We start from the raw sequence: 12,097 nt of genomic DNA, 5'->3' as shown, positions 1-12,097 counted from the left end.
TTGCTAGCAATATAACTGGCTGTTTCTTTTTAGGTTTGACAAAGGAAATAAAACCAAGATTTTGCAATTAAAAAAAAACCACTTATACAGAAAATTTTATAATAGGGGAAAACTAGAAACTTAAATATCAATCAATAGATACATTAGTTAAATGACTATATCATCGACTCAATGGACATGAGTTTGAGCAAACTCCAAGAGATAGTGAAGGACAGGGAAACCTGGTATGCTGCAATCCATGGGGTCCAAAAGAGTCGGATACAACTCAGCAACTGAACAACAACAATCCATTAAAAATAAGGGTGTAAAAGAAAATAGTTTTCAGATGCTGAAAAAATCAGGTCCTAAAAGTGTTTATTCAGTATGAGTCCACTTATTCTAAAATCATTACATGCTATAATTACACATAATATATAATTATTTTTAGCATAGCTACATATATATTACATATAGGAGCTGAAAAAATAAACATCAAAGTATTTATATTTATCTGTAGAGGTGGCACAAAGCTGATGTTTTCATGTGTGCTTTTACGAAATTTCCACTTTTTTTCAACACTAATCGCTATTTTTATTTTTTAAAAAAATTTGTTTTCTTCCTCTCCTGATTCCTGATTTTTTTCCTCCCCGACCCTGGCCTTACCTGTCTCAAGCACTGAGGACTCTCAGCTGTCTGGGAGGCATTCAGCTCCGGATGAAGAGTGAAGGCTGAGAAAATCCTCCAACAAAGAGCTGATTTCAAACAGTCTTTCTCCTGCAGCTGCCACCACCCCCAGGAAGTGAGAAGTTTCCCTTCCACGAACCTCCCGGCGAACAAATCTCCAAATCTCCGAGCTTCCCGGATCTTTAGCTTCCCTTCCCCCACCTGTCCCAGAGCATCTCTGCCCCTGCGGTCGGCGCTTTACGACGGTGCAGGGAATGGGGCGGGGGCGCACGCAGCCCAGGTGAGTTAGCTGCAGGACGCAATCCACGCCGGCTCGTACGCGACTGGGACCTGACTCAGCCTTCCTGCTCTCCCGGTGCCCCACCCCTGCTCCCTTCGGCCTCCTCCCGCAGCCCGCGGCACCCTCGAGTCACCGTCGGTCCTTGCCAGTTTCATCCTCAAGTCCAAGCTAGTTTTCTCCTTTGCGCAGGATTCTTTTGGTTGATCCCACTCTGTGGCTTCCCGGCCAGTGGGCTGTCAAGCACTGAAACCAGCCTTGGGCTCAGCCTTCAAGAGTCCTGAAGTGGACTCTCTCAGCTCTGAGACCATCCTGAGCCTCTGCAGCTCCCAGGGTCCTCATCCTCATTCATACGTTTCAGATCAGGGTGTGCAAAGGTCCGTGCACGTCTCAGATCAGCGTGTTCAGAGGCCTATGCATGCCACCACTTCCGGTGGTACCCAAGTGAATCTTTTTTTTACTTAGTATGTATTCATATTGCTGTTTATTAAAAATATGATTAGAACATCAGACCTGTGATTTCACAGTATGGATGCTCAGATTGAGGTGAGAGTAAATATTTATGTTTAAAATATGGCTCCTATTTGTTATTTTTGTTTTTAAGAAAAATCAACAGTTGTACATGCAATATTTTGATGTGGCAAAAATTACCAAGACAAACCATTAGATTAAGTTTTCCCTGGGGGATTTCTTCTTTAAAAACCTCCGATTCCATCACTTGTCCCTCCTTCTTTCCTAGCCCATCCTCCCTCCCCTTCCCAGACTCACCTCCTGGAGAATCTGCCAGAGATCAGGCTTTTTCAAAGACAACATTGGTGTACAGTGCCTAAGTAAGGCTCTAACCCAGTGGTGAGCTCATCCTCCCATCTCCAGCCAGACCGGAAGTTCTCAATCTATTATGACTTGAGGGGGTGGGGAGAATTTTGGTGTGGATTCCAAAAGCCATTAGAATAGAAGGTAGGGGCTTCCCTGGTGGCTCAGTGGTAAAGAATCTGCCTGCCTGCCAGTGCAGGAGATACTGGTTCGATACCTGGTGCAGGAAGATCCCACATGTCATGGAGCTACTAAGCCCAAGCCTGTGCACCCCAACTATTGAACCTGTGCTCTAGAGCCTGTGCTCTGCAACAAGAGAAGCCACAGCAACAAGAAGCCCGAGCATGGCAACTAGAGCAGCACCCACTCTGTGCAACCAGAGAAAAGCCCAGGCAGCAAGGAAGACCCTGTGCAGCCAATAAATATATAAAACTATTAAAAAAAAATAGAAGATAAATGACTTGATTGCCTAAACTTCACACACTCGTGTGCAGGCGTGCACACACACACACACACACCTCATGCACATAAACTAGGCTTGAGAAGTTGGATTTATTCATTTCACAAACACTGACTTATTAAACACTATTGCCAGACACAAGACCCCGTGCTACAGTCAACAGAGATGAATTAGGAACTCCTCCTTCAAGGTCTTAAAGATGCCAGCGGGGAAGTGATGAGGAAGAAAGGCATTGCAGCCAGACAAAAAAAGGCAGGAAAAAAATCACAGAGCCCCAGAAACCCAAGGCCTCAAGGGATCTGAACTAGAAGCCAGCCCTGCGGCTATGCTGCGTGGCTTGAGATGGCCCAGGGCAAGGGGACTGTCCAGAAAACGTGTGAGAAAGGCAGTGTGGGCCTCATGTGCGGACTGAGGAGGGTGGGCCGTGTACCGAGGGCAGTGGGGAGCCACGGAAGTCTAGAGGGAGGGAAGGGATGAAGAGGAACACCCGTGAACATGTTCTGTGGCTGCTTCAGTGTAGGTTGGACAGAGGGGGCTGAGGGCCAGGGGCGGGGGTCTTGGGAATGAAAGCAGCCCCTGTCCACCTTCCAAGCCGGGTGCCCTGGCAGGGCCTGTTTTCTGCTCAAAGGCCCCAGGTTTCCCCTGAGTACCAGCAGCCCCAGGCTATGTAAGGATGGAAGGAGAGCCAGGGGGTCGGCCATAGAGAACAGGTAAGACTGAGATTTCAGAGGTATGGGCAGCCTGGCGGGAGCGGGTGAGTCCAGGAAACTCATGGGGGCAGGAATGAACTGAAACCCCCAGATACCCCTGATCTGCCTGGAACCAAACAGGGCAGCCTGCAATGGGCTGAGCGGACACTTGATTTGCATTTCCCTGATGACTACTGATGCTGAAGATCTTTTTGTGTGCCTGTTGGCCAATTTGCATTTCTTCTTAGGAAAAATGTTCAGTTCTTCTGCCCATTTTCTTGGGTTTTTGTGTGTGTGATGTTGGGTTGTATGAGCTGTTTACATATGTTGGATATTAATCCCTTATAAGTCATATCATTTGCAAATATTTCCTCCCATTTTTGTAGGTTCAGGCACATTATTTGTATCCATTTATTTAATCATCATCACAATCCTATAGAGTAGGTAATATAATTTTTCTTGGCCTCACGGCAAAGCCTGTGACATCTTAGTTCCCCCACCAAGGACTGAAAATGGGCCTGTGGCAGTGAGAGCCCACAGTCCTAACCACTGGACAGCCAGGGAAGCCCCAGTCTGCATTTCAAGACAGATTCTTAACCACTGGGCCACCAGGGAAGTCCCAACTCCTGCCTTATTCTTGATTATTTTTTTCTGATCATGAAAGAAATATACATTCAACGATCACAGGAATGTATGAGTCAGAAAGTTTCTCTAGTGATAACCACTAACAAGTTGGATGTGTCTACTTCCAGATTTTTCCTCTATAAAAACGATCATATATTATCATTTCCATAGAGTCACACAGACTGTTCTGAAACTTACTTCTGTTTCACGTGGTATCAGGGACAGTTCTCCTTTATTGGTTTTATTCTGCCTCCTTCTTTATCCCCGTGGTGTTTGATCTTTGGAGCTCTGAGCCCCTCTGAGTGTGAGATGAAGGACAAGTGTATATAAGCACATCACCCAAATATTTGTGTATGACTTTGGGTGGCAAAGAGTTACTGAGGCTGATCTGAGCCCTTCGCCCTGCGCCCTGGCATGGCAAGGGAGCAGGAAGCAACCGGAGGATCACCAAAATGAACTCTGGAGGCTGGAGGACTGTATGACTTTCTCATTATTGGAGGGACGTGGAGACTCATCTTTGGGGATGGGTCCTGGGTCACTGCCCCCATGCTGAGACCCTCTGCTTGTCTCCAGCACCCATCCTTGTACTCCTCCTTGGGTGGGGGAACCCTCCTCTCTGAGCATCTTCATCAAGATCACCTGACTCCAACAGGGGCCAAACCCCTGGGCAACGCCAAAGCCTCCTGGCCTCAAACGGGTTGGGCGACATTCACTTCCCGGCGCTGGCCTCCAGACCTGCTCAGTCATTAGCAAATGTCTCGGCGGCCGCGGCAGCAGCAGCTGTCACAGTAACAGCAGCAGGAGGACGTGCCGCCCGCCCAGTGCTTCTGGGTGGCTCAGATCTGCTCTGCGGAGGCCTGCGGGTGGAGAGGTGGATGCTGCTCGCCCTGGTCCTAGCCAAAGTGAGTCTGGGGGCCGGGCTGGGGGCAGGGAAGGAGCTTGGCAGAGTTCTGCACTGATGCCAGGGGTGTGTGTGTGTGTGTGAGAGAGACAGTGGAAGCTATAAAGCCTTCGGAATCCAGGAGGGAAACCTAGGTGCGCACAAGTGTCACCCCGCCTCACAGACTCACTGTCCCAAGGTGGGGAGGTGGGGGTCACCTGAGCTGGTGACACCCCCCACCAGTCCTCAAGATGGGTGGTGGGCTGCTGCTGTGGGTGAAGCCAGGCACTGGGGCTTCATGGGGTCGGCTACCCTTGGGCCAGCCCTCCCCCTCCCCCTGCCTCTCATAGCTGGAGGGGCAGCTCCAGTTACAGTCACTTTGAGGAGGGAAGTTTGGGGGAGGGTCACTTTCCCATACAGGTTTCCTCATCATTCTTTAAAAAAAAAAAAAAACTTTATTGAGGTATGATTGACATTCAACAAGATGTACATATTTAACATATACAACTGGATTCTGGAGTTTTCAGGAGGCATTTTCATCCTTGGTTGTTTGTTAAATTGGTGTTTCTGTAGAGGCATAAAGGCTGGGACCTCCTAGTAATGCTATCTTACTCTCAATTCTTCACCTACTCCTTCACTCGAGGTCTGGAACACCCTCCATGGATGCACATTCTCAGTGGATGGGGTGGTTCACAGTGTAGCCAGGCTGACCTGGCCTCAAACCCTGGATCTGCCCTGGACTTTCTTTTAATTCCCACTGTATACTGTTTATTCTTTTTTTTTTTTTTTTTTGGCTTCTTTATTTGGCTTCATTGGGTCTTAGTTACAGCATGAGGGATCTAGTTCCCTGAGCAGGGGTTGAACCCGGCCCCCCTGCATTGGGAGCTCAGAGTCCTAGCCACTAGACCACTAGGGAAGTCCCAGCAGCCTGGCTTTGAACAAAGTTACTTAAGCCTTGGTTCCCTCGTCTGTAAAACAGAGATAATATCTACCTCCTGGAGCTGTTGACGATGAAATGAGGAAGGGATGCAGAATGCCAAGCACACAATTAGTGTTCAATAAATAGCTGCTGTTGTAATTATTTATTATTAGCTGGACACTGGTCCCACCTCACCTAGGAAGACCTTCCAGCCCTCCTCTCCCCAAAATTTCCTGAAGCACCAACGGGAATGCCTTCGGATATAATGTCTTCCCCTTCATTTAGCTAGTCTGTGCCCCAATCAGAGCATGTTCCTCAGATTTCTTCTGCTGCCCTCTCCCCAGCACCTGAGACAGAGTCAGGTTCAGAAGAAGAACTCAAGGATGGAGAATGAAATGATATGAAGAGAAAGGGAGGGACTGAGCATGGAAGGCAAGAAGGTAGGGATGGAGGACGGGTGGCCTTGCCCAGACATGGAGGACAAGGCTCTCCTGAAGCACAGGATGGGAAGGGACTGCACAGGAGGCCATCAGCAGGGATCTGGGATGTCATCTGCATCCCCCACGTCCCATTATTTCTCAAACTCAGTTCTCTCTGCTCCCCTGCTCAACCCAAGGAGGACAGCGCTTCCTGCTGCAGCTAATATCTACTCACCCAATCTATCAACTGATTCAAATATTTTCTACACTCTCTAGGAAATCAATATCTCCCCACTCCCATCTCCCTCTCCAACCCCTCCCCAAGGTGACCTCAGACAAGTCACTTCCCTTCCCAGGGCTCAGGTCTTTTCATCTATAACACTCGATTTTACTAAATGACCTCCAACATCCTTTCCCCTCCAGCATTCTCGAATTTATCTGCTCTATTCTCTTGCCTATCTTGATACCTCACTTCTCAGTTTTCCAAACAACTTAGGGTATTGATCATCATTCCTCCTTTAAAAAAAAAAATCTCTCTTCAAGAACTTTACAAATGTCCACTAGATTCTAAAAGCTTCATGAAGGACACTTACCCCCATGCCACGCTTGCATGATCTTAGTTCCCTGATCAGCAATCAAAGCCATGGCAGTGAGAGCCCAGAATTCAATCCTAACAACCAGGGAACACCCTTGAAGGGTTTTCTTAATCACTGCTTATTTCCAATGTCTGGCTCAGTACCTAGCCTGCAACACTCAATAAGTAATTGTTGAATAACTGGATACATGAATGAATGGATGGATGGATAGGTGGACGGATGGAATTGCCACCATACGCCTCTGGGGAGTTATGAAACGCAGGGGGACATGCTAGCAGTTGGTCAGCTTAAGAAAATCAAGGTCATCCTGAGAAAAACCTGTTTAGATAGCTGCATGTTATGAAACAGAAATGTCTGAGACACTGGAACACCAACTTAACCTATTGCCCATCACTTAGCTACTCCATTGTCATCTTTTCTGGTTGTTATTCTAACTCCAGGGGAGCTACCCTTTGTCAGGGGCATGAGTGTTTTTAGTCATCTACATGATAAGAAACATCTGGGGAGGAGAGGGAAGGCAAGTGCTAGGAGGAGAAAGGACTGAGCCTGATTGACAACATCTAGCGCCAAAGAATTGATGCTTCTGAACTGTGGTGCTGGAGAAGGCTCTTGAGAGTCCCTTGGACTGCAAGGAGATCCAACCAGTCCATCCGAAAGGAAATCAATCCTGAGTATTCATTGGAAGGACTGATGCTGAAGCTGAAGCTCCAATATTTGGCCACCTAATGTGAAGAGCTGACTCACTGGAAAAGACCCTGATGCTAGGAAAGATTCAGGGCAGGAGAGAGGGCAACAGAGAATGAGATGGTTGGATGGCATCACTGATTCAACGGGCATGAGTTTGCCATGAGATAATGAAGGACAGGGAAGCCTGGTGTGTTGCAGTCCATGGGGTTGCAAAGAGTTGGACACTTTTTAGTGACGGAACAACAGCCATTTATTGAGCATTTACTATGTGCCAGATTTTTCATTCATGGCACCTCACTTAACACTCTGGACAACTCTGAGAAAAAGCCAGTACTATTATTATCAACCCCACCTTAAAGATGGGAAACTGAGGCTCAAATAGGTTATACAGACAGTAGTGGGCATATCAAGGATTTGAAGGCAGCTTCAGGGTCTGAGTACTTGAACCCCCTCCCCTGGCCTGGAGGCCACACTGACCACCTTGGAGATCGAGGTTTGAAAACACCTGCAAAGGCTTTGGTGCTGCCACCAGGGTGCCCGGTCCCCTATCCCCACCTCTACATATTTGTGCCCTTTGTTGGTTATGGGATATTTTCAACTTGGCAAAATGGGCTTGGAACCAAGCTAACAGGGAAGAGAGCATTCAATTGGTGATTGAACCAATTCTCGTCTGTCCTTCCCCATTAACTAGTTTTGTTCCCACTATGTCATCTCTCAGTGGCTTAGCAGTAAAGAATCTGCCTGCTATGCAGGAGACGTGGGTTCAATCCCTGGGTCAGGAAGATCCCCTGGAGAAGGAAATGGCAACCCACTCCAGTATTTTTGCCTGGAGAATCCCATGGTCAGAGGAGCCCAGCAAGCTACAGTCTGTGGGGTCACAAAAGAGTCAGACACGACTGAGGGACTAAACAATAACAATGCCATCTCTCAGGTCTGGGGGCTGCCACACACCACTTTAGCTCTCAGTGTGTCCAGGGGTGTTTTGATGGAAGAATATATCACATCAGTAACCCTTCAGCAGGACCACGCAATCACGTGACCATTTGATCACAGTCCTTCTAAAGAGGCTGTTCTAGGACTTCACTGGCGATCCAGTGGATAAGATTCCATACTCCCAGTGCAGGGACATGGGTTCCACCCCTGGCCAGGGAAGTAAGATCCCACACGCTGCCTAGTGAGGCCAATAAATAGATAGATAAATAAACAGGCTGTTGGAAATGGACTTAGATGACACAGCTGCGATACTGGGAACGCGTGGAGGAATGAGAACACCAGCACTGCGTCACACACCCAAACAGGGGCTTCCCGTCAAATCGTCACCTGGGGAACTGCACTTAACCCAACAACACCGCTACTGCTCAGAGCGTCCTTGGAGCCTCTCTTCAGCTCTCAGACAACATCTGAAACCCACCTGTCACTTCATGGTGACTCTGTGTCTTTGATTTAAAATAATCTCGTGCTACTTGGGCATTCATTTGCTTTTACCAGACTGGGCGCCAGGTGACCTTTGGCTATTTCCAAATACCAGACATATCCTCAAAGGATGAAAACCTGCCTTCACAGAGGTTGATTGGAAGGTTCTCTCGCAACCTTGGGCAGGCTGCCGAGAAGAATCTGAAGGATGACTGAGCTGTGGTGGGCGGAGGAAGGAGCCCACAGCTCCCTGAGGTGACTGCGCGGCTGGCCAGCCGGCATTTGGATGTAAGTTTTGAGTTTTGTTCTCAAATCCCTCATTGCTCTCCAGCTGCACTTAGCACAGAGGGATGGGAGCCAGGGGCTGAGGACAGTTGTATGGGTCAGCCAGCCTGAGCAGGGAGATGGAGTGGCAGCAGAGGCTCTTCTGGAGAACAGCCACAATGGGCACAACACACAGCCCCCACTGGAGCCTGGACCAGGCGGAGTGGGGGCAACCTCGGCTTAGCCACCTGCCTCCCCTGGGGAATGGGTCCTGCTGCCTCCACTGTGGGCTTGGGACCAGGGAGAGGGGAGGGGAGACCACAGGCGACACACGTGTGGTGGTGAGGGATCAGGGGGCTACACCTTGGCCTCCGCACACCTCCTTCCAGTAGGGGTGGCTGGGATCTCTGCTTGTCAGTCCCCCAACTCCCCTTCCACAAGTGCCCTCTCGTCTCCTCCCCAGGGTCCTGGTGTGATTCGGGGAGGCCCCTGAGGAGGAGTGGCAGGAGAGGCAGCAGGGAGGCAGGCAGGGGAACCAAGCCAGAAAAGGCGCTGATGCTCAACCCTTCCCGCCCACAGCGAGGGCCCTGCCCTCCTGCTCGGCCATGTCTGAGGGCGAGAGCAAGGACAGCTCGGGCAGCGAGTGCCCCGTGTGCTATGAGAAGTTCCGAGAGCTGCAGGGCGCCAGCCGGACGCTGAGCTGCGGCCACGTGTTCTGCCATGACTGCCTGGTCAAGTACCTCCTGTCCACGCGCGTGGATGGCCAGGTCCAGAGGACCATTGTCTGCCCCATCTGCCGCTACGTCACCTTCCTCAGCAGGAAGAGCTCCCGCTGGCCTGCCAAGCTGGACAAGAGCTCCCAGATCCTGGCCGTGCCCGTGGGCCTGCCCCCTTCACCACTGCCGGATGCCCTGGGCCACGCCAACCCCCTGGCCCTCTCCCAGCCAGTCTGGAGATCAACCCCGGGCCAGGGTGGCCAGCTGCCCTTGGACCCGCCACCCAGCCTGCCCCGGGAGCCACAGATCTTCATCATCAGCCGCCATGGGATGCCCCTCGGGGAACAGGACAGCGTCCTGCCGCGGCGCAGCCTGGCAGAGCTCTCTGGGGCCTCCCTGGCGCCCAGCTCCACCCGGTCCTTCTGCTGCCGCTCCCGGGCCCTGCTGCTCATCACCCTCATCGCCGTGGTGGCCGTGGTGGCCGCCATCCTCCCCTGGGTGCTGCTGGTGAGGAAGCAGGCGTGAGTGGGGGCACCAGTCAGAGAGCCCCGCTGGAAGCTGCCCGCTCGCACAGCCAGGCTGGCCGTGGCCTGGGAGGGGCCTCAGTGCGGCCTTGGCCAACAGAGCCTCAGGGGCAGCCTGGGGCAGAGATGGGGTGTAAGGGTGCTGACTGGCATCACCCGGCTCTTTGCTCCCAGCAGGGATCAGAAAGGACCAGGAGGCAGGACCTCTGAGGCAAGAGTTTGGGTGGGGCAGGGGAACTCTGAGCTGAGAAGGAAACTCCAGGTTCCAAGCTGGGGAGGAAGTGATGGATGCCCCTACTCAGAAACCACAGCGGGGGTACACCTCAGCAGATACGCGTCCCTCCTCGAGGCTAGAACCCAGCGAGTTTGGGGGTGGGGTGGGTAGCTGCCCCACCTGTGGGTGTCCCCATGTGCCAGGTGACCTACCCAAAGCCAGGTGGGACTCCGAGTCGGGGCACCTCCTGCTGGAGGGGCCCACAGGCGAGACCCCTCCAGGTCAGAACTCTGGGCCAGGATCCCTGGCGTGCTCCCAGGAACAGTCAGAAGGGATGGGGTGGCACAGGGGCCAAGGCACATGTGCTCCCCAGAATCTCAGCACCCGCCCCCCTGCCTCTGACCCCCACAGTTGGGTGTGCGCCTTCCTGCCCCTGGAACCACCAGTCTGGAAAGTCTTCCCTACGGGAGAGGCTGAGCTCAGGGGCTGCGGCCCAGAATTGCTAGGAGAAGGGACAGAAAAGGGGAGCTGAGGCCACGTCGGGAATTAGGGGTTTGCTGACAAAGGTAGAGGCCAGCGGAATGGCCCACGAACAGAGCTATAGGGCTCCCCAAGCCCTCCCAGCCCAACAATGGCCCAGATTTTGAGTCCTGGGGTTTTCAAGGATGGCCTGCCAGGTGGGCAGTGCAGGAGCTGCCTGGTGGCTGGGACCTGAGTCAGCTGAGAACTATGTGGGCACATGAGCCCCTGGGGGCTCCCGCCTCCCGCCCAGCCTGTGACCAACCACTCATTAGAGGCCACACCAGCCAGGCCAGTTCCTGGGGTGGATTCCCAGGCTGGGCTGGGTGAGGAAGGGTGGGGAGGAAAACAGCTGTGCTTGGCAGGGACGCTTCTATCTCAGTGAACACGGAACCCAGCTGCTATCAGCCGCTGGTCAAGGTCATGTCACCTGGGGATGCCACCTGAGCTGGGGGTCCTTGAGGAGGACACTAGAAAAGGCTCAGGTTGGGCCTTATCTGGGGAGTGAGCCATTTGGGAACAGCTATTTCGTGTTTATTAAGGCCCACAAGTCAATGGGCCATCATCTTAATTTTAGGGTTAAAAACAGCAAAAACCCCAAGCTTTCTCGAATGGGTGGTTCATCACAGCCCAGGTGTTCCAGCAGCTATGCCCTCCACAGTGCATGCCTCTCTCAGCGGAGCTTGCTACATGTGGGGAAAGACAGAGCCCTGCCTCTGGTTGTTGTTTGGTGGCTCAGTCATGTCCAACTCTTTTGCAACCCCCATGGATTATAGCCCACCAGGCTCCTCTGTCCATGGGATTCTCCAGGCAAGAATATTGGAGTGGGTTGCCATTTGCTTCTCCAGGGAGTCTTCCTGACCCAGGGATCAAACCCGAATCTACAGTATTGGCAGGAAGACTCTTTACCACTGAGCCACATGGGAAGCCCACCCTGCCACTCACCTGGTTCCTAAAAGCCTGTCCGTAATGTGGTCATTTGGGGACCATTAGGGGAGGGGGCCCACACTGCAGGGGGGGGTCAGGGCACAGGGTGAGTTGATCTAAAGCACCTCTGGGCTTCCTTCTGATATTTTCAAGTCAAGAGAACACAGGTGCTATTGGGGGAAGTACAGGTGAATTCATGGGGAAAATATTTATTATAGGAAATAAAATGCTAAATTTACAAAGACTCTAGTGAATCCGTTTTAATCACAGCCAGGCTGCTTTAAACAGTGTCATGAATTTCTGGGGACCTGATTTTAAGTCTTTGCAGACTCTATCGTGTTTGCCAAAAGTCAATTTCAAAATACCTCTAGCATTTCCATACTGTTCAGCAGTGACTTATAGATGGAACTTCTTTCATTTTCAAAGAATGTCAAAAGCTGTTATTTTTTTTTAATAAAGGTCTATATTTTCTCAAAAATTTAAGATGAATTGC

General features: G+C 51.2%; 1 protein-coding gene across 1 annotated transcript; it reads left to right on the top strand.

Moving 5' to 3' along the window:
- Positions 1 to 8,070: 8,070 nt before the first annotated feature.
- Positions 8,071 to 11,642, top strand: RNF222 (ring finger protein 222). The gene is made up of 2 exons (XM_070773084.1): positions 8,071 to 8,728; positions 9,284 to 11,642. Exon 2 carries the CDS (start codon positions 9,310 to 9,312, stop codon positions 9,943 to 9,945), a length of 636 nt encoding a protein of 211 aa, XP_070629185.1. The 5' UTR covers positions 8,071 to 8,728; positions 9,284 to 9,309; the 3' UTR covers positions 9,946 to 11,642.
- The last annotated feature ends 455 nt before the right edge of the window (positions 11,643 to 12,097 follow it).

Source organism: Bos indicus, chromosome 19, assembly GCF_029378745.1.
Source record: "Bos indicus isolate NIAB-ARS_2022 breed Sahiwal x Tharparkar chromosome 19, NIAB-ARS_B.indTharparkar_mat_pri_1.0, whole genome shotgun sequence".
Taxonomy (NCBI): domain Eukaryota; kingdom Metazoa; phylum Chordata; class Mammalia; order Artiodactyla; family Bovidae; genus Bos; species Bos indicus.
Note: the sequence above shows the minus strand (reverse complement) of the source record. Positions and strands in the feature narration are given on the sequence as shown.